General features: G+C 41.8%; 1 protein-coding gene across 2 annotated transcripts in view; it reads right to left on the reverse strand.

Moving 5' to 3' along the window:
* Positions 1 to 16,795, reverse strand: part of LOC117678942 (broad substrate specificity ATP-binding cassette transporter ABCG2-like) — a 43,404-nt gene extending 26,609 nt beyond the window's left edge. The window contains exons 1-5 of one of the 2 annotated variants that reach the window (XM_034440459.3): positions 16,195 to 16,795; positions 11,358 to 11,566; positions 4,811 to 4,870; positions 3,551 to 3,665; positions 887 to 1,039 (exon numbers count right to left, since the gene is read on the reverse strand). In XM_034440459.3, the coding sequence (XP_034296350.2) occupies positions 887 to 1,039; positions 3,551 to 3,665; positions 4,811 to 4,870; positions 11,358 to 11,545 (516 nt within the window). In that variant the 5' untranslated portion in view covers positions 11,546 to 11,566; positions 16,195 to 16,795. Of the gene's footprint in view, positions 1 to 886; positions 1,040 to 3,550; positions 3,666 to 4,810; positions 4,871 to 11,357; positions 11,567 to 14,583; positions 14,773 to 16,194 lie in introns of those variants that run through there. The other variant, XM_034440460.3, reaches the window with a different exon arrangement.
* Between the last annotated feature and the right edge of the window lie 5,938 nt (positions 16,796 to 22,733).

Raw genomic sequence — 22,733 nt, forward strand, 5'->3', positions numbered from 1 at the left:
TTTTTGTATATCTCATTTTTTCTATGTGTTTCACTTTTATTCTTTATACTGTAACTGCTATTCTAATAGCAAATCCTTCATAAAAGTTATTGCATTACATTCTTGATTAAATTATGTTTCCATTGATATATAATTTGGTGATACTACTCCAAAAAAAAAGTGGTGTTATTAGCTAGTTTTAGAAAATACATTTTTCCCAAAAGGTTCCCACAATTTTGGACACTACTGTATAGCTAGATATACAGAGATAGAACCAGATCCAAATATAAATAATTGAAGACAGATCTTCTATATGTGTGTATATGTATGTTGTAGGCAAAGTTCTGAATATAGGGTATCTAGAAAATCAAGATATATTGCTGACAAATATTCCTAAGTAATAGGTCACCAAATGAAAAGATATCAATTGACATTATAACACCCTCTCCAAGCCTTGGTGCCCTCCAGAGAGTTTTTATGTCATTCTGGCTGCCATGATAATGTTAGGGCATGAGGTTAGGCAAGGCAGTTCTATCTAATGCAGGGGTCCCCAACTCCTGGCCCCTGTGGACCAGCACTGGGCCACATCATGCCAGAAACCGGGCCATGCAAACAAGTGAAGCCCCATCCACAGGATGCAGGCAGCACACGAAACCATGCTCCCTCCAGTCCGTGAAAAACCTCTCTCCATGGAACCAGTCCCTAGTGCCCCAAAGGTTGGGGGCCACTGATCTAATGGATCTGGCTTGAATATTTCATCTGTCTTATTATTCAGGAATTCCCCTGAATTATCAGCTCTGAAATTCTGGCAAAAGTATCACTTACCATCATCACATAAGGGAAAGCTAGTCCATTTCTAGCCCTCCCTTTATGGAACTCAGTCCTCTGGGAGATTTAATTTCATTACCTTTGAATCTGCCACTTTTGTCAATCCCAGCTCCTTGATGATCTGGTTGATTCTCTCCTCTTTTTCATGAGTTTTTACTGTTTTTGGTAGTCTGAGTGCAGCAGAGAACTGGAAGTTTTCCCTCACAGTCAAAGTCCCCATCACAACATCATCCTGGAAATACAGAGGAAACATTTAGCTTATTTCCATTTATTTGCTTCAAACCAGAAATTAATTATGTATTTATTTGTCAAAATTCTACACCGCTCATTTCACCTGAGTGACTCTGGGTGCTTTACAAATAAAAACACACAATGTAACTGGTACCTACAGACTTCCTTGTCTGAGCTGTTGGAAGCCATCTTGGGATTTGCTGTGGAGTTCACCAGCGTCTTGGAGGACGGTGCTCCTAGATACAGAGGAGCCTCCTACTCACAGCCACTTACCATGATTCAGTTGAAACTTGTTGTTCCCCATCCAGAAACCTCCCCCCCAAAACCTCCAAGCATCACAAAAGGGCATCTACAGCATGACTTACTTCCCCCAGGATGGATATTTATACCTGAATATTATCAGAATACTGATGATACCTCATCCTGTGATGATTCCACCCATTGGCTTCATTTAGATATTTAAAAAGAGCAGATACAGCACTGACCACACCAATGGAGACTGGTCCAGAGGAAGGAGGTGAACCAGCCTAAAATTGTGGGCCCCCATTCCCAGCACCCAAAACAAACCCAAAAGAAAACCATGGTTAATGGTATTGAAAGTCACCATTATCCCCATCTGGCTCCTGCCAGGGCTCAACCAAAATATGGTGGGCATCAACTTCTGATGCAATCGGTGATGGCCATGAACTCCTGAGCTGCTTCCAAGGCCAGTCCCAGGCAGTGGTGGGATTCAGCCGGTTTGCACCAGTTCGGGTGAACTGGTTGTTAAGTACTCCCTCCCCTCGCAATCAAAGTGGATCCTGGGTGGTGCGCTGCACTGCAATGGAGAAATGGGCAATGGGGCAGATGGCACGAGGGAAGGAGAAGGCCGCTTTCCCTCTTTCTTCTCCCTGTTCCTCCTCCTTCCCTCATGCCGGCCACTGGGTTTCCCATTTCTCCAATGCAGCGCAGCACCCAGGATCCACTTTGATAGTGGGGAGGGGAGGTAATTTAACAACCGGTTTGCCCAGGGTCAGGTTGGCCATCACGGGAGGTTTATCCCATATGTGCAGCAGAGCTGGAGGATAGGGATGGGCCATGTCTCCCACGATGGCCAACTTGACCCTGGGTGAATCGGTTGTTAAATTATTTGAATCCCACTACTGATCCCAGGGCAGCAAATTGAAGCCTTCACATACCATAAGCCTGGTGAACTCATAGCCAACTCGTAGCCTGGAGGTTGCGATGCAGCAGGGAGACTCATACAGTAGCAACAATCCCAACTGATCCCACAAGCCTATGTCATGTGAAACAGGATCTCACAACTGGCAACTTGTGGAGCAGCACCTCTGAAGGCCAACAGATAGTCCCGGATGACAACTGTTTGACTCCCCTCCCATGACCTGCAGATCTGAGAGATGCCATACCCCCAAATCCTACCAGGTACAGTTCAGAACCTCCTGCTTTCAAGCCCAGCCATGTCTTGGTAATGCTTGCCAAGTTGAGCCTTGGTAGTACAGTGGTCTAAGGCACCCTGTTATTAAGCTGGTTATTAAGACCAGATGCCTGCAATTACTGCAGGTTCGAATCTCGCCAAGGCTCAAGGTTGACTGAGCCTTCTATCCTTTCTAAGGTAGGTAAATTGAGGACCCAGTTGTGGGGGCAATAAGCTGACTTTGTATAAATATACAAAAGAATGAAGGCTATTGCTTAGCACATTGTAAGCCGCCCTGAGTCTCCGGAGAAGGGCGGCATATAAATCAAATTTAAAAAAAAAAAAAAAGTTGGCATGCCCCTCTATAATAAGGTCACAACAGAGGTGGGTTTCAAAAATTTTAGCAAGGGGTTCTCTGCTCGGTTGCTGGGTGGACATGGCCATGGTGGGCATGGCCTAGTCAGCCTCCTGCACCATGGCAGGGGGGTGTTTTTGCCCTCCCCGGAGTTCCGGAGGCTTTCCTCGAGCTTCCGGGAGGGCAAAAATGGCCTCCCCAGGCTCCGGAAACCATCTGGAGGCCAGAAACAGGCCCGTTTCCAGCCTTCCGGAACTTCCGGTAGGCCCATTTTTCACCCTCCTCAAGCCTCCGCATGTGCCTTGCACTTATCTGCATCCAAAACAGGCCGTGTGGGGACTCCTGAGATGGGCAGGGCAGGGTGGGTGGGGCCAGCCAGGAGTGGGATTTGGGGGTTCTCCAAACTGCACAGAATCTTAACTAGAGGTTCTCCTGAACCCCTGCGAACCCCCAGCAACCCACCCCTGGGTCACAAATGAGAGGAGATTTCTTATTGACCAATTTAGCATTCAACAGCATCAGCAGCTGAAAACCTGATCCTCTATCAGATTTCAAGGAACACATGCAATTTTTGCCCCCAGATTCTTGTAGTACCAAAAGAAGAAGAGAAAGCATAGTCTACTTTATACATATCTAGATTTTTTTTTTTGCATAAAAGAAGTGTACATGTAACCATTTTGATTTTTCACTGTATTTGATGAACAATAAGGTGGGGTGGAGGGGTAAAGGGATAATCAATTTACCTGTACTACATAGCCAGAGATGCATTTAAAATTGGCAGGCTGGGGGGCACCGTTGATGAAAACATCTCCAGTTAAGCCACGGGGATCTTTCCGTGCTGCTAAAATATCCAGTAATCTAAAAGAGAAATCAGGATTGCATGGTGATTGCCACATTTTGCTAAACGAAAAAGTACACAACTGCAATTAAACATTTGTATGGTTTTGGTTATATATATATAAAATCTGCAACTATGGGGAAACCCTCAATGAAATGCAATAGAAAGGTTAGATAGAGAGACAGAGAGTTTGGCAGAGATCATCAAAACCCATCTGGCTCATCTCTCCCAGCCTAATTTTGCAGCAGTTGCTATTAAAGCATGTAAACCAGTGTTTCTCAACCTTGGCAACTTTAAGATTTCAACTCCCAGAATTCCTCAGCCAGGATTACACCATCCTCACCACGGTTATGATCTGATCTCATGTTGCAAGATTGGAGGTAATTAATATTTCAAAGGAAGTAGGACATCATCAAACTATCAAATTATGATTGGCATCAAAGTAATTTCTGTTACTTTGTTAGCAAAGGATTACAGAAAACCACGTGTAAGATGGTAGCTCTTGTGGTTAGGAGGCTGGGTTGGAGGTTAGCAAGCACGTGCTCGAGGCCCGAGTGCTGCCTTGGGGGGGGGGAAAGGTGTAAGCACCCATCCTTTGCTCCAGCTCCGTGATGGCAAACCTATGGCACGTGTGCCTAAAATGGCAGGCGAAGCCATGTCGCCCGGCACATGCAGCCTTGCCTGTTTGTCTTCCAGGTTTCTGGCGTGCATGCATGTGCGACGATCAGTTGTCATTCATGCATGCAGCAGTGCCGTAAACTGATGTGCGCATGCGCACTGGCCAGCTAATTGTCAGGTACGCATGCATGCCAGAACCTGGAAATTCGGCTTTTCTGGAGAGTGATCCCTTCAGGCACGTGGCAGTGCCGAAAACTGGCCTGCGACTGAACGCCAGCCAGCTGATTGTTGGGCACGCATGCACACTAGAACCCAGAAGTTCAGCTTTTCTGGAGCGTGGCCCTGACAAGCGCACGTGTGTGACATTTCCACATGACTGATTCACCATCACTGCTCCAGCTGCTGCTGGGGACATGAAAGGAGCCTCCCAACTGAGCGTCCCCTGGGCAATGATGTTCTCACCAGCTAATCTTTTCAATCTAGAAGTCCCACAGCTTCTGACACAAGCACACATATAAAAAAACCACATTTGTCCTGTAAAACTTACGAAGATTTGCCACTGCCTGTTGGTCCCAGAATTGCATTCAGTCCTGGTGTCATTATTCCACTGAAAAATATACCAACAAAACAGTATCACTTTCTGTAACCTATAAAGACAATATGAACAAAATGTTCTATAGGTGGCATCTTCCACCAGCAAGGCTGGCTAAAATGTTCCCCAACACCTCATCAACGTGCTGGAAATGTAAACAACATCAGGGAACATACTACCACATGTGGTGGACGTGCCCCAAAGCAAAACAACATTGGAGTAAAATTAGAATACAATTAGAAGAGATAACCACACAGCATATAGAGATGAAGCCAGAAATATTTTTATTAGGAATACTCCCAGGGACTTACGGGAAAAAAAATAAAATATTTAATTATACATATTATAACAGCAGCAAGAACAATATACGCACAACGGAAGATAATCTGATTAGAAAAGTTTTGGAGTGTGCAGAAATGGACAAACTTACAAATACACGAAATACACGAAAAAGAGGAAACAGAATATTATATAGTGAGGGAGAAATGGTATGAATGGTTAGAGGAGAGGGATAAAAGGCAAGGAAAGAGTAAATGAAGAAGATATAGGAGCAGAAATGCAGTAACAAACAAGAGGAAACAGAACAGATGCAGATCGTAGGTACGAAATTGTGTACAATGTTATCTATATATATATATGTAAATAAATCAATATCAGAATTATATGTGTAAAGGATAAATTGAAATAAGAGAGAAAAAATGGATAGGTAAGAAAATGTTTACCGATGCGATATTGTTGAAAAGAAGAAAATTGTAAAAGATTCTTTTTTGTTTTCCCAAAAAAAAACCTGTTTAATAAAAATTATTTTTACAAAAAAACAGTGTCACTTTCTAAGCCAGTAGAAACAAATATCTTAGGTCAGAAATGTGTCTCTGATGGTATGGAATACCCCAACAGCTCAGGGGTGGGTTCTACTTACCTTTACTACCGGTTCGGAATGGAATCGCGTGTGCGCCTTGCTTCTGCACATGCGCAGAAGCTTCTGCGCATGCACAGATCACCATTGACAACATCTGGGGCAGTGGGCGGGTCCTCTGCCAGTTTTACTACCGGTTCTTGCGAACCGGTCTGAACCAGGGGCAACCCACCACTGCAACAGCTGCACGCTAAAGACAAACTGTAATTCAAGGAAGCTTTTCTGCCACTGCTGAATTTCTTGAAAAAGAATTTAGGGGGGGAAAAAGGTCACAAGAATCCCCAGTGCAGAAGAAATACTCTGCGCATTACAGGTAGTCCTTAAATTACTAACATTTGTTTAGTAACCATTCAAAAGTTACAACAGCACCCTGGAAAACTGCAACCGCCATAAATATGAGTCACTTGCCAAGCGTCTGAATTGTGGTCACTGTGAACCACAGGGGTGCTGCAAAGGTCAAAAGTGTGAAAAGCAGTCGTAAGTCTGTCAGAATGTGTACAGTGTGACTACTATTTTGAGACAACCCAGGAGCAAAATTCAGGACACAGAGGTTTGTCTTACAAACAGTAAGACTTCTATATACAAACATACACATGGTACGCACATACCAGGCAAGCAATCAATCTTCAACTCTAAATGGAGAACTACAATGCAGATAGAACACAGCGAGGAGATACACAAGGAGCGAGAGAGAGAGAGACGCCCTCTAATGGCCTCCCTTATATGGACAGCTTCTTAAAGGGGCAATAACCCTGCTGACTCATCCTCAGTTATTTACAGTTAACGGTTTACGGTTTACAGCCTTACAGCAGCTGGTCAGCTATAAAATCATCATTACCTTAACAAAGTCACTTTTTTCAGTGCTATTGCAACTTAGAACAGTCACTAAATGAACCGTTGTAAGTTGAGGACTATTGGTAGTGGAAGACTATTTTACCGAAAAAAATGTTGGTCAAAAATCCTGCATGGATTTGTCCAGATGTTGCCAGGCATAACTATGAACTTAAATACACATGAACCACCCACAAAGAAGAGGCAGTGTGGCCACTAATAGTTCTTGTGGCAAATACTTCCTGTTGTGGCCCGTATGCAGCCTGTGCAGCTAGTAGATGATTCAGACAGCGAGGAGGCTGGTGTGGTGCTGCATCAGCAGCCTGTGCAGCTGGCACTCAAGTCAGACAATGAGGAGGCTGGAGAAGATGTGGTGCCAGAGGCGGGGATTCAGCCAGGGCCTTCAGAACCTCCAGAAGCTCCCTTAAGTGAAGAGGATGAAGAGGAGGAGCTCTTCATGGGCATGCAGAGCTGCCAAAAGGCAGGAGTGGCTCCTCAGGAGGAGGTCTTCTTGAGAGTAAGGCTTGGGGCTAATTGGCCACTCCCTTAGCCTATTTAAGGAGGAACACTGACTGAAGCAATTTGCAGGGAACAACTTAGTTCACATACCTTTGTGTCTTGTCTTGCTTATCTTATCAGCTTCCTGCAAATTGCTTCTGGGCATTCTGCCAACCATAGTAAGCTTTCAGTTATTATTCTTTGAATTCTTGGTGGCTGTTAATGCAATTAATTAACAGCCATTGTTGTAAAAGACTGGTTTATTCAGTAAACTAAGGTTTGAACGGACTTTGTGTGTGCTGTGTTCTTTGGCGTCCGTAGCTAGGGCAGAACACTTCCTTACTGACTCACTTAATTTCAAGACTATATTTTTTATTATGCGAAGAGAAAATCTTGCCCACACTTTCCGTACAAACTATGTTTTTTTTTTTAATATCCAAGGTATTCTCTGCCTTAGTTGCTTTTTTTCTTGCTAACCTAAAATAGGAAATCCAACTGCTTCTGCCTCTTCTTGTATAAATTGTCTACATCCTTCTCATTGTTGCTTTTCTGCATCTTTTCAAACACAGTTTAAAAACTGGATGAGTAAATGAATTGAAAGTACTTCTAGATACTGAAGAACTGAAGAAGCTTCTTGGATGGGAAGCACAACACCTTCAAGGAAAAACAAAGAAAGTCCAATTCCCTTTTGAAAAAGCACCTCTGGGACAACCATGACCTGCATGACTGAGAATCTCCATGAACATCTAGCTAAAGATAGTCCTTAACTTACAACAGTTCATTTAGTGACCGTTTAAAGTTACAAGGGCACTGAAATAAGCGACTTATGATCATTTTTCATACTTACGACCATTGCCGCATCTCCATGGTCATGTGACTTATATTCTGGACAACTGGTTCATACTTATGACGGTTGCAGTGTCCCAGGGTCATGTGATCCCCTTTTGTGACCGTCTGGCAAGCAAAGTCAATGGGGAAGCCTGATTTACTTAACAACCGGGTTACTGACTTAACAACCATGATGATTCCCTTAACAAGCGGGGCAAGAAAGTTCATGGGGCGAAACTCACTTAACGAATTTCTCACTTAGCAATATAAATTTTGGGTTCCATTGTGGTCATAAGTCAAGGACTACCTGTAGTAATAAATTGAAATCTATTAATTCAAATATGCAGAGACTTGAATGCATTGTCAGGAGTTTTTGTGTGAAAAATAATAATCTTGATTTCAAAATATAACCATGACCTCAGATATACTCTGAGTTTACACTGACTTTTTATGGTGTCATTAAGTTTGATTACTTCTGCCTTCATGAACCATTGCTTCTAGCTGCCTATTTTGTTGGATATTCTGCAGGGAGTAACCTTTTACTTTTCACACAGAGAGTAATATAATTCAGTTAATTATTTATAGCATCACACATTGATCCTGTATCGTAATGAACTTCTGAGTCTACACAGGTCAAAACGATGATGGAAAGTTAACATTTAAAGGGACATCCAGTGATCCTTTCTTTCTGTATATCAATATTTACAGATATTTTAGTACTAACTTATTTAACATTCATTTTCTACTTTCTTTCATTCCCTCTATCCTATAAATTGATCGGCCACATTTTCCCCCTCCTTTCTTCACTCATTTAACTTAATTCCTTATTTTTCAACCATTCATGCCATCTACTCTATATCTTATAATACTTTGATTCTTCTTTTCCCTTAATTTCTTTAGTTAGTTTATCTAATTCTGCGCATTCCAGAATTTTCTTAATTAAATCCTCTTCGGATGGTGAGCCGAAAAGAAAAGTGATATTTTCTCTTTTTTTTCTTTTTTTTTCTTTTTTTTTCTTTTTTTTTTTCTTTTTCTATAAATGTTGTATGTCTATGTTTTGTTTTTAATGTCTTTAAAATAAAAAACTTTTTAAATTAAAAAAAAATAAAAAAAATAAAGGGAGATCCAAACAAAAAAACACCCAAGGACAGCAGACAATGGAGCCTGGTGTTTGAACCTGGGTTACTATACTTCGTGTTTACTTAATACTTTCCAAACTGTTGGAAAGTCAGCCAACTGTTAGATCAGGGATCTGCAACCTTAAGCACTCAAAGAGCCATTTGGACCCGTTTCCCACAGAAAACAAAACACCAGGAGCCACAAAATATGGCTGGGTGTGACCAACTCAATGTCACTCACTTCCACCAGTCACATGACTCTCTAGCCACGCCTACCCAGCCGGTCATTAGGGCAGAGAACCAGTTGTTAAAAAACACCAGGAACCACAAAACCCTTTGACATATCTCTCTCTCCCCTCCCTCCCTCCCTTCCCCCCCTCTCTCTCCCTCTCTCTGTATCTCTCTGTCTCTGCCCTGGCCACTTCTCCATCCCCTGCTGTCACCCTTACCTTCTCAGGCCAGGCAAGGAGTGACTGGGAGGGGAGGGCAAGGGGTGGGGCCAGCCAGTGGTGGGATTACCCGACAGGGAGCCACAGCAGAGGGCCCAAAGAGTCGCATGTGGCTCCGGAACTGCAGGTTGCTGACCCCTGTGTTAGATTTAGACAATGCCTTATTTCTCATGTCTTTTCCTGTGTTATCTGGTGGTTACACTTCATGCCCACAGGATTTTGTAGATTCATCTCATATTCTGTTTTCTTCTAGCTGATTCTGAGGATAAGATTGTTTTAGGATCCAATCTGAGTCGGTCAGTGGGATTAGAGGTTTAGTCTTCTGAGCTTTCGGACCCGTGCTGGAGCCCATTCTCTCTACTGGACATTCTGGTGAGAAAGAACTTCCCTGAAGATGAGCTCCAGCATGAGTCTGAAAGTTCAAAAAATTAAACTTCTGGTCCCAGTGACCGACCCAGATTGGATCAATCCAGGGGTAGTATTCACTTACCTTCATTACTGGTTCGCAAATGTGAACGCACGCGTGCATACGCAGGGCCTTCTGTGCATGCACAGAGCATCAAAAATGTGGATAAGTGGGACGTGATTACGTCCGGCCGGGTGGGCGGAGCCTCCTGCAGCCGCCACCGGTCCTCCCGAACCGGATAGAACCGGATGAATACCACCACTGGATCGATCCTACAACATTATCTTGGGACACATCTATTTCTTTTCATTTGTAATTTTTTTTAAAAAAAAATAAGTATGGGATACAGCCTAAAAGACTATAGTACACCTCGAAAAAGATAGCACTTTTTTCACTGCTGCACAGCTTCCACTAGACTCAATCCACTGAAATTTACCAATGGCCATCATATTAATTATCTTTAATAGAATGATTAGTCAATAAACATTTGATTAGATATATCCTAGAACTGGGGTGTCAAACTTGATTTCATCGAGGGGCGCATCAGGGTTGTATTTGACCTCAGGTGGGCCGAGTGCGCATGGCCAGGATGGGCGTGGCCAGGGTGGGCGTGGTCAGCTGCACCCATGTGCGGTCCTCCCAGGCTCTGTTTTCGCTGGCAGAGGCACTGCGGGCCGGTCCTTTGCTGTTTCCAGGGCAGCTCCGCGGGCTAGATCTAAGCCCCCAAAGGCTGGATCTAGCCCACAGGCCTTGAGTTTGACACTCCTGTCCTAGAACATCAGATGAGCTTGTCACAGTCATACTGAGGGAAAAAAGACATACTGTATTCTTTCTCATGAGTGTGAACCCTTCTTGATTGGAACTTTCTGATGATGTAAAAATATATATACCACAGATAAGAGTTCAAATATTGACTGTCCAGGAATAGACTCAACTAGTAGATCAGCTGAAGCTGAAAAAAGCACTCCGTACTATGGAAGCCACTGGGGCCTAAATGAATCTATCAATGCAAGCCCAATAATGTAGTGGTTAAGAATGAAATTAGACATCATGAGACCATGAGTTCTAGTCCCACGTTGGGCGTGATCTTAGGCCGGTCATTCTTTCTCAGCCCAAGGATGGAGACAATGGCAAACTACTTCTGAAATCTTTCCAAGAAAACTAATTTAGGCCAGGCCAGGAGTCTTAAAGGCACGCGCGCGCGCACACACACACACACACCCACACACACCAAAAAAAGAGAGTTCAAATTATACACCTGATGCTTCATTGGAGCACAACCTCAACAAATAGACAAACTCCAAATCCCAGGGATATTATCCAAGTGCCACCATCTGGTCCTAAAAATTTCCAAAATATTGCAGCTGAGCCATGTTAAAAATCCTATGCAAATGCTAAGGATAACTACAAAGGAAACAAGCTGAGCACACAAGCGGATTTACTAAAATGTACGTACTTGATATCTCTCAAAATTTCTTTTTCAACTATTTTTCGACAGCCTATAAATCCACTTTTCGTCTTCACTCTGTAGCAGATGTTACGAAAGGTGACGGTACTGGATTTTGTTGAGCTCCAAGACTGATTCTGGATACCATTTGTATTGCAATCTGCCATCGGGACAACGACTTCTGGGCTCTGAGACATCTTTCTGGATTATATTTACTCCTAGGAAACATAGGCATGTGTTATTTTTCAGACACACACTGTCTTTCATTTAATGTTTTCTTTTATCGTGCAAATTTTAAAAATGTATAAATGCATAAATGGTATTAAACAATCAACACACCAGGTGAAAATTAATATGCCCTGAAAAATTATGTTAGAAACTGAACCATTTTTAAAAATATTGGCCATATTGCTTAAAAAATTTTACTCCTTTTTTTAAAATAAAGACTAGTTCAAATGTTAACAACATGCAATTAAGAACAATCCAATGCTACAAATCCATTGTAGATTTCTGCTTTTTATGATGTAAAAATTATTTCAGGCAATGCTCCGTAGGATATCAGGAGCCTGAATCCTAATATCTCTCACGTACTAAGAATATACCCATATGCATTCTTCACATTCATTGATTGACCCAGAGCAGGATAAATAGAATATAAAAATAATAATGAATCAAAACTTTATGAAAAAAAGTTATCATTATATACTAAAACTTTGCTTTTTAAAGATATCTCCAAAGACTCCTGGACTTAGTTATTGATTTTTGAAAAGTTTTTAGATTCTAAAAATGAGAAAATGAAGCAATCCATTTCCAAAGGTCTAGGTTTAACAAGCTTAAGGATTTAATTAATCCCATATCAACTCTAAATGGATTTTATATGGATTGTAATTATTTTTTTCCTTCTGTAATGTTCAGGTTCTTTTAAGCCCATATCAATATTAAATGGGTTCATATGGGTTTTAATTATTTTTTCTTTCTATTATGTTTATTTTAATCACCACATAATATATGTCATTTTTTAAAAAAAATTAAATACATGCTATCTGGGTGCATGTATAGATAGAGAGTTAGAAATATAGTGGAAAGGAAAGAAGGAAGGAAGGAAGGAAGGAAGGAAGGAAGGACGGAAGGAACGAAGGAAGGAAGGAAGGAAGGTAGGTGTCAACTTGCAAAGCTTTCATAGCTTTTGGAAACTTCACAGAAGGAAGGAACGAAGGAAGGAACGAAGGAAGGAAGGAAGGAAGAAGGAAGGAAGGAAGGAAGGAAGGAAGGAAGGAAGGAAGGAAGGAAGGAAGGAAGGGGGAAAACTATTTTTTACATTGTGGCTTTAAATTTTTTGTCCTTTTTCACTGCCAGAGACAATGCCACTACGATTCAGCAAGAGTTAATGTTTCTTGGCACTAAGCAACAACATAGATGTTAGCTATGTGAATCTGATTGTGACCGCAGCATCTGAAAAACACCTTTTGCCATACATTTCTACTTATGGCTTGACATACTGCAATCAACAGAGACTCTGCTCTGGGTGTCTCAGCACATGGCAGATGGCTGGTCAAGAAAAGGAGACTTGTGATTGAGACTTTCGACTTCCTGGCTGACATACCAATGGCTTAAAGTCCTCTTGATATTTACTCTTCTCCCGTTGCCAGCAAAAACAAAAACGGAAGTCCTAACTTGCTGTATAAATTTAGAAGCAGGCAGAGATGGGGGTCTTTGGAACCTAGGATGCCCTGCAGGCATTAAATAACATAGGAAGACAGGAAAAGGCAAGTGAAAGATAAAAAAAAAAAAGATACATCTTAGGCTAAGTGAACTGAAGACAGGAAGCAAAATAAAGAGAGATGCAAAAGAGTAAAGAATGACATTGATCTGAAAACTTGGGATGAAAATTTTGAGATATTCGGGGAAGTCTCTTTCTCTGCCTCTTTCTTGTATTGGCAAGAAAGTGGGGATATTGAGAAGAAAGCATTTAATAAATGATTCACTAACGTTACACTGAATGTCTATGGAGATTATCAATAATCCAGGTCACGGTTGTCCCAAAGGTGCTTTTTCAAAGGCAACTTGGACTTTGTTTTGCCTTGAAGTCAGAACTTGAAGAAGCTTCTGGGATGAGAAGCGAAACCTCTTCAAGGAAAAACAAAGAAAGTCTAAAAACATGGTTCTTTCAAGTATTAGTAGCAGAATCGTAAGGAAAGTCATCTATACTTATTTCTGAGCTGATATGATGTAAAGAACAATACTTAAGGAGCGAAGATCATTCCATTTTCCCCAGAATTTTCATTTCTAAAGTCCCTCATTGTTTTATTTATTTATTTAAAACGTTCCTATGGCTGCCTATCTTATAACCAACTCTGGGGGGCTCTTTAACTTTTACTTATTTAACAACACAAAGCTAATGAGGGTGGGGGTGAACAATCACGAAAAAGAAAAGAAAAGGGAAGATAAAGATTTTTTGTTTTTAAAAAATTGACATGTACGTGTGTAGAAGGAATACACAGAGAGAGAGAGAGAGAGTCTTTGTATTGATTTCTAAAGTTTCTTATTGCAAAGTAGAGTTTTCCCTGGCTTGGTTTCTTCAAGGTATGCTGAGAACATCCAGAACTCCTAGGATAAAAGATTCATCTGAAAAACACCTTGTTGGAAAACTTAAATTATTAAATTAACGCATGACAATCATGTCATGTACCAAAAGGAAATATTGGACGATTAGGAAGAGGTAGAATAAAAGTAGCAAAGAAAAGAGAAGTGACAAAATCAAAAGGCAAAGAAATATAAGAATTGTGCATGGATAAACATGCTCAGGTTTCCTTTTTGGCTCTAAAAACTGAATGATCCTTTATTCTCAAAATGTAGACAGCAAAGTAAAACAGAACGAAGGAAACATTAATACCAAGATGAGAAATTAAAGCAAAAGCAAATTATGAGAGCGCTCCCAGCAACCGGTACAGATCCGTTGTGCATCAAACGATACTTATTTCCAAATTGATTCATAAAACTGTTTTCTAAAACAGCTGTTTTTCTGTATGGAAAGGTTTCGCCTTTGTACTCAAGCCCCCATTAGCCCTTCCGAGCATAGAATTGTACAGACAGGATGCCGCCAACAAAAGGCTTTGATTTCTTAACATAAGGAGTCAATCTCGGAGCCCCAGATGCACACATGGGAAAAGCCAAAAACACACAACACACACACACAAAGAGCTGCACTGCACATTAGAGAGAATCATATACTTACTTTTTGGAATTCATCTAGGTAGCTTGCGTGGATGGTGTTACCTGCTCCGTAACGACCTTTGGTTTTAAGCAAATAAATGATTTCTGCCTGGCATAACCCACACCGAGGACAATCCCTTGAATCAGACTAGCTCCCTGAAAGCTTCTGCTACAAAGCCTGACTGAGTCTTTAAAGTGCTATTAAAACTTCTTTTGTGTCTCTTCGATGCCAGGGATGGATAAAAACGGTCTTCCTGGAAATGGCTGATGCTATTATAGGAGCCTAAATTGTAAGTCTGAACAGCTCAGGGTATGTCTAAAATTTTAAAGGCGCTGTGAGATTTTGGAGACATTTCATGTCTTCCCTTAAAAATAAAATGGGTGCGGGCAGATTTTTAAAAAACGCCCTGAATTTATTTTAAATGGATTGATTAAAAGTGATTTCTATACCTTTCCAGATGGAGAGAGCTATGAGTCTGATGTTCTTTAATACTCAGTATAAAGCTAATGCAGGTCATGTTAGGTATAGTTTTTACGCTATACGTCTATAAAAATCTTCTCGCAAGGCCAGTGAACATAGATGATCTTGTTAATAAATCAGCCTAAATAGATCCGAATTATTGACACAGGGAAGGAAAGGGAGGTGGGGGAAGCACTGTTAAACTGACCCTTGTGATAACTAGTTAAAATGTTACACTTTAATATTGGATTCACATTCCATAATATGCCTAGCTTACTACAGTGGCAGAAGTGGGAGGCTTTTCAAAATAATGTGGGAAGATAGTCCCATGTTTTTATTCTACTTAGTTTTAAAAAAAATTATAAATGGGAAGACAGTTTAGGCTTTTCAAAATATTGTGGGAAGATAGTCCCATGTCTTTTTTATTATTATTCTAGTTAGTTTTAAAAATAGTAATAAATGGGAGGACAGGTTAAGTTTTAATCAGGTCCTGAAGAAGTTGTTGCATTTCTTCCAGATTTTAAAGGCATCAGAATTAGTCCTTTAAAAAGAAAAACTCAGCTTGGCTTTTTAATATTTAGTGCATTTTTTTAAAAAAAATCAATCAGGGTTACTATTCAGTAAGATCAGCTACGGTTACTGTTCAGTAAGATTAAGTGTTGGTTAGATTCATCATCATTTATTAAATTTACTGGCTGCCTGACTTCCGGTGATTCCTAGTTCTAGCTCTTGCTCCGTTTTATTCCAATCTCTCTGTTTTATACATTACTGTAATTTTCAGTTATATGACAGGTTCTTCCTTTTACAGTTACGTCTTTCTGAGTCTGGCCATTGCAAAACCTGAGTACATTTGGGTACTTTCCTGTGTGAATCTATTAGGAACATTCCTATCCTACTTAGAATAGTTGGTATTTGGGGGGGGAAAAAAGCATTGAGTTTCAATCACACGAGCTAGGAACTGACTTATTATCAGCTAAGAACAACTGTAAGGAAACCCACAAATGTTGCTGCTAACAAGGACCATTTCATTCTGTTCTTTCATTTCTTTCTTTACTCATGCAAACGACTGAGAAGTTAGAACCCAAACAAGTAAACAAACAAAACAAAACTCATCTATCACAAAGGAAAGGAGGGGCGGAGGCAGAAAACCCTAGATGCCCATTTTGGACTTACCTTCAATGAATGTAAGAGGCAACAGAAGCAGCAGGAAAATAAAATGTGTTCACAGCACATCTGGAGCTAAAGTATGGAATGCGACTTGCGTACAGCTTTCTGGGGCCTGAACTGAGGCATCCAAGAGACCCGCTTTGTACAACAAAGAGAAAGCAGTGAGCTCCTCCTCTCTTTCAATTCAAGCAATTCCTTTTGCACCGCTTCGTAAAAGAGATCACGGTTCATCCCTCCTCCTCCTTCCAGCTGCAATTAAGGGAGGGGTGAAAGGTCTGCGTTAGGGAGGGACTAGCTAGCACCAAAGAACACTTTCGCCTGACTCTATTTTCAGTGGCTGATAATGCTCCAAGCAGAATGCAGAAGGCGCACAGGAACTCCTCATGGACATTTCACCATGCACCCAGATTCCACCACTCTAAATACGTTCAGAGGAAAAGCTCCAGAGTCATCCGGGCTGCCCACAAGTTCATGCCCATGTGAGATAAATTAAGGAGAATGCTTAGGCAAATGTATTTTCCCACTGCCTCCAGCTCTGTTCAAACAGCTGAAATTCTAAAGGGAGTAAACATGCAATAGATCCAGACCTCACCCATATGCCTATGCTGTAAGCACAGAAGAAGCAAAGAACAAAGAACACAATCCTGGGCTGCCAATCCAGGCTTAAAAAGAATGTGGATCCATTTCTGGAAAGCCAACCAACCAACCAACCAACCAACCAGCCAACCAGCCAACCAGCCAACCAGCCAACCAACATAAAAAGTTTGTTTGGAAAACAGAAGAACATCTCCATTTATTGTATAACCTGCTGTTTCAAGAATGGTACAGGTTCCTATTGCACAGGTAGGAATCCCTACGCAATAAATTATAGAAAAGAGACAAATACAGAATAACCAGAGACCTTGTGATCCAATGCCAATAGGGTACATTGAGGAACCTCTACTGCCAATAGGGTACATTGAGCTAAGAACATAGGGAAGTACATGAGACAGGTTTCTAGTAGTTCAGGCACCAGGCTAGAAACCAGGAGAATGTGAGTTCTAGTCCCTCCTTAGCTAGGTGAACTTAGGCCAATCCAGTGATAGGTTGCCCCCGGTTTGGACCGGTTCACAAGAACCAGTAGTAAAACCGGCGGGAGGCTCCACCCACTGACATGGACATCATCAAGAAGTTTCTGCGCATGCGCGGTCCTGTTGCGAACTGGTAGTAAAGCTAAGTAGAACCTACCCCTGGGCCAGTCCGTCTCTCTCAGCCCCACTCACCTCACATAGTGGGAAAAATAGGGGGAGGAAGGTGTATTGGAGTTGTTTGCTGCCTTGAGTTATTTGTAAAATTAATAATAATAATAATAATAATAATAATAATAATAATAATAATAATAATAATGATAATGATAATGATAATGATAATGATAATGATAATGATAATGATAATGATAATAATAATTTTATTTCTATACCGCCCTTCTCCCGAAGGACTCAGGGCGGTGTACAGCCTATTTAAAAACACAAGACAAAACATCGATTAAAAATTTAAAATAATTAAATAAATTTGGCTCAATTTAAAACCCCACAAATTTAAAATACCCCAATTTAAAATTATTATGTTCATAGCCCAGCCTGGCGGAACAACAAAAGGTAGGATATAAATTAAATAGATAAATTCTGTAGGATGTTGAAGAGCAGTACTAGGGCAGTTTTTCCAACATGTTCCCCTCCCAATGTATGGGCTTCCAACTCTTAACTGCTACAGCTAGATTACAAAAAGCTACAAAAGAAATAAAGCTGGATCAAAGGTACATTTTGACCCTCAAGTATAATTGGTATAATTCAGGAGTGAAATGCTCCCAGTTCGGACCGGATCACCCGATCCGGTAGCAATGGCGGTGGGTGGTTCGGAGAACCGGTAGCAAAAATCCCTGTGCTTCCCCCCCCCCATGCCCAGCTGAGCCGCGCGATCATCAGAGGCTGTTTTTTTTTTACTTTTACAAGCATTTTTTCTACAACCTCTTCGGCTGAAAAAATGCTTTTAAAAGTAAAAAAAAAAAAAGCTTCTGATGATCGCGCAACTCAGCTGGGATCATCAGAGACTTTTCAAAGCATTTTTTTCGGCAACCACTTCAGCTGAAGAGGTTTTAGGGAAAAAAATGCCTTTAAAAGCCTCTGGCGATCCCAGCTGACTTGCCTGATCATCAGAAGCTTCTAAAAGCATTTTTTTCTGCAACCTCTTAAGGTTGTAGAAAGAATGCTTTTAAAAGTAAAAAAAAAAGTTGTCCACGCCCGCCCAGTCACATTATTCCCCCCCCCCAAGCCACATCCACAGAACCAGTAGTAACAAATTTTAGATTTCACCCCTGGTATAAATACATATATACATGTACAGCTACAATCAAGCTGTTAAAAACTAACCAGCTGAAATAGAAGGAATTAAATTAGCTAAAGAAGACAAGTCTTCCTTTTTTTTCTAAACACATGGGATCTTTCTTATCAATTTTCCAAAGGAGACAAAGGATTATTCAGGAATGTCTGCACGTGGGGTCTCTATTGCATATTTGTATTCATCCCTGAGAAGCAATGCTTAGCATGTCCCAAGCCATATTCTAAATTTCTGGGAGGGCTATAACTCAGCATTAGGGCAACATTTGGCATTCACAAGACCCCAGTTTTAATACCCAGTATTTCCACTTAAAGGTTCTTGAGGAGGAAGCACATACTAAAGAACCAGCTGCATTCAGAATGCACCAAATTTTGATAAACCAACTCATTGCTTGATGCAATATAAGGCAACTGTGTAGATCAAGTATAGATAAGCAATTATGCTTCTCCTTGGGTTTCTCCTGTTGTAATCATTCAATTGGGTTAGAATCTGTAACTTTCCATTGAAGAAGGAAAGAAAGCCAAGCAATTAATTATCTGCATTTCCCTATCTAAACTGTGAGAAGTGGTGACATTGTAACTTAGACCAATGATGGTGAACGTTTTTGGCACCGAGTGCCCAAACTGGAACGCAAGTGCATGTACACACACCGGAATGCCGGAAACCCGAAGACCGCACATGCCTGTTTTCAGGCCATTTTTCCAGGCCGTTTTCAGGCTGTTTTCTGGCACTCTGGCGCCCGCAAAGACCAGCTGGCGATGGTGCGCGTGCCCACAGAAAGGGCTCTGTGTGCCACCTCTGGCACGTATGCCATAGGTTCGCCATCACAGGCCTAGACCAGTGATGGCTAATCTTTTTGCTGTCGCATGCCAAAAGCGGGGATTGCGCAGGGGGGTGTCACACATGTATGTGCCCACACCCACAATTCAATGCGCCCCGCCCCACGCATTCATGAGCGACCCTCTGCGCTCCCCCCCCCTTTTGGCATGCGATGGCATGGTGGGCCCAGTAGGCCCGTTTTTCACCCTCCCCAGGCTCCAGAGGCTTTCTTGGAGCCTGGGGAGGGTTAAAACGGCCTTCCCCACCCACTCTGGAGGCCCTCCGGAGGCCGGAAACAGCTCGTTTCCTGATTTCCAGTGGGCACGGAAGGCCCGAAAATCAGCTGGCCAGCACGCGCATGCACACTGGAGCTGAGGTAGGGCAATGCTCACATGCCCACAGATATGCGGTTCGCCATCACGGGCCTAGACCATTAAATGGGAAGAGAAAACTATAACAATCTTACTCAATTCATGTTTAATAACTTTGGGATCTCTCTTGTTCTGTAGTTAGGGCAAGCAGGGCCTGGAAAAGAGACATGGCGACCATCAGCTGTGTGGAACAAACAGTGATCTTACCACTATCACCAATTATTCAATCGTTTTTGAGCCTTGAGATACATAGTAGTAAATTCCATAATTTACTTGGCTCAATATAGCTCCAGCATTATCTCAAATCCAGTCATTTCTGCAATTAGGAGGGAGGCCAAATTCTGCACATGTGCACGCACACACGTATGTGCACGCACACACATATGAGCACACACACACGTATACACACACAGGCACAGAGTCAGTATTAGGGCTTTTTGTTACTCAATGATGGCACGAAGATGTCCTAGTATCCTCTATTTTCTACCGTGTCTGAAACATGGTCTTCAAGATGTCCCCAGCCCATACCAAAGCAGCTGAAAATGGCTCTACATTGTTCCAATGCTAAAGCAGCAGTTTTTTGTTGTTGTTTTTTGCTTAAATTTATATGCCGCCCTTCTCCGGAGACTCAGGGCGGCTTACAATGCGTTAAGCAATAGCCTTCATACTTTTGTATATTTATACAAATATAAATTATATATTTAGTAGGGCTTTCGGCCTCCCCTAAGCGGTGTTCTTTTTTATACAAAGTCAGCTTATTGCCCCCACAATCTGGGTCCTCATTTCACCTACCTTAGAAAGGATGGAAGGCTGAGTTAACCTTGAGCCTGGTGAGATTCGAACTTGCAGTAATTGCAAGCAGCAGTTCTTAATAACAGTGCTTAGTCCACTGTACTACAGGCTCTTTAAGTTTTCCCTTAAGGAGAAAATACATTTTGCTATGGTTGGATATTTCACCAACCTTTTTTGGTTAAGTGACCCCCCCCCTCTCCTCCAAAGGAGCCGGATCAACTCAATACCTCAATATTTTAGAGTAGGATTCCCCTCTTTGTACTGTGAGTAAAGACACTCATTCTCATAATTAACTATATTCCGTGACTACTGTTCATATAGTTATACTGTAATTGCTATTTGGCTATTTTGCAACAAGTGCCAAATTGCTCTTTTGCAACAAGTGCTCTTTTGCAACAAGTGCCAAATTGAGTTCAGCTGTTTTATACCGTGAGTAAAGACACTCACTCTCATAAATAAATAATTATATTCCAGGCACTAATGCGTGACAACCGCTCAAATAGCCGTAAAAAACAGACAGGCAATAAAAACCTTGTAGAAGGTGCATGAAAGGATTGGAACTTTTACATCAAGAACGTTGGAAGGTTTTTAGGTTGTGTTAACAGAGGTTTCCTTTCCAAGATGTGATTTAGATAAGAAAGGTTTTTGAAATTCTGCCCAATGAGCAATATGTTTGATACTTATTTGAAGCATTATTTGAGAAGGGGAAAAAAAAACTAAGATATTAATGCATGGAAGCCGTTGAAAGTAGTTTTGGTTTTTGGATTCACTACAGATAATTTAGCCCTTCCCTTCCTTTTCCTTCATCCATGGAACTCATCTACATATGAAATCATATATTCAGATGGGAACAAGTCTAAGACTGTAAGATTGAATTTAAATACCGTGATAGAAATTGTACAGGAAGAATTTCAATGGTAAAAGAGAGGCCTCCACGTGGCCCGTTTTTGACTGGCAGAGTGCTGCTGGAGGCCAGGGAGGCCAAACATGGGCCACAAGCAGGGGTGGGTTCTAAATGTTTTTACTACCGGTTCTGTGGGCGTGGCTTATTTTGTGGGTGTGGCTTGGAGGTCATGTGACCAGGTGAACCGGTTCGGTGATGTCATATCGTCACCACTACCGGCTCGGCCGAACCAGGCCGAACCGGGAGGAACCCATCACTGGCCACAAGGGGGCCTCACAGGGCCTCCCCTCCCTGCGCCCCATTTTGGCCAGTAAAGTGATGCAGGAGGCATCCATCCCGTTTCCCCCCCTGCTCTGCCCCGTGCTGGCCCACAGAGGAGAACTACAATTCCATCTGGACTACTGTAACGCTCTCTACATGGGGCTCCCCTTGAGGAGCACCCGGAGGCTCCAACTGGTCCAGAACGCAGCTGCGCCAGTGGTTATGGGGGCGACCTGTCGCTCCCATGTAACACCTCTCTTGCGCAAGCTGCACTGGCTCCCAGTGGTCTTCCGGGTGCGTTTCAAGGTGCTAGTCACCATCTTCAAAGCGCTCCATGGCTTAGGACCGGGATACTTACAGGACCGCCTTCTGACACCGCATGCCTCCCACCGCCTGATACACTCCCACAGACAGGGCCTCCTCAGGGTGCCGTCGGCCAAACAATGTTGGCTGGCGACCCCCAGGGGGAGAGCCGTCTCTGTGGGGGCTCCTGCCCTATGGAATGAGCTGCCCCCGGACATAAGGAAGATCCCTGACCTCCGCATCTTCCGTCGTGCGCTGAAGATTTTATTGTTTCAGCAAGCCGGCCTGACCGAATGAATTAATTTAAGTGGGTTTTAATGATTTTAAAGGGGTTTTAGCTAGGGGTTTTAAATACGGCCAATGCTTTAAATTATTTTAAATTGTTTTTTAATTTTTGTGTTGGTATTATTTTATCATGGCTGTACACCGCCCTGAGTCCTTCGGGAGAAGGGCGGTATAGAAATGTAATTAATAATAATAATAATAATAATAATAATAATAATAATAATAATAATAATAATAACAACAACAACAACAACAACAATAATAATAATAATAGTAATAATAGTAATAATAGTAATAATAGTAATAATAGTAATAATAGTAATAATAATAATACAATATTGATCCGGCCCTCAAAGAAATCCAGTTTGACACCCCTGTTATAAAACAAATTAAAGACAAACGAAAATATTTTAACATGCTGTAGAAACATCTCC

The sequence above is a fragment of the Pantherophis guttatus genome, chromosome 8, assembly GCF_059756535.1.
Source record: "Pantherophis guttatus breed Tessera chromosome 8, ASM5975653v1, whole genome shotgun sequence".
NCBI classification, from domain to species: domain Eukaryota; kingdom Metazoa; phylum Chordata; class Lepidosauria; order Squamata; family Colubridae; genus Pantherophis; species Pantherophis guttatus.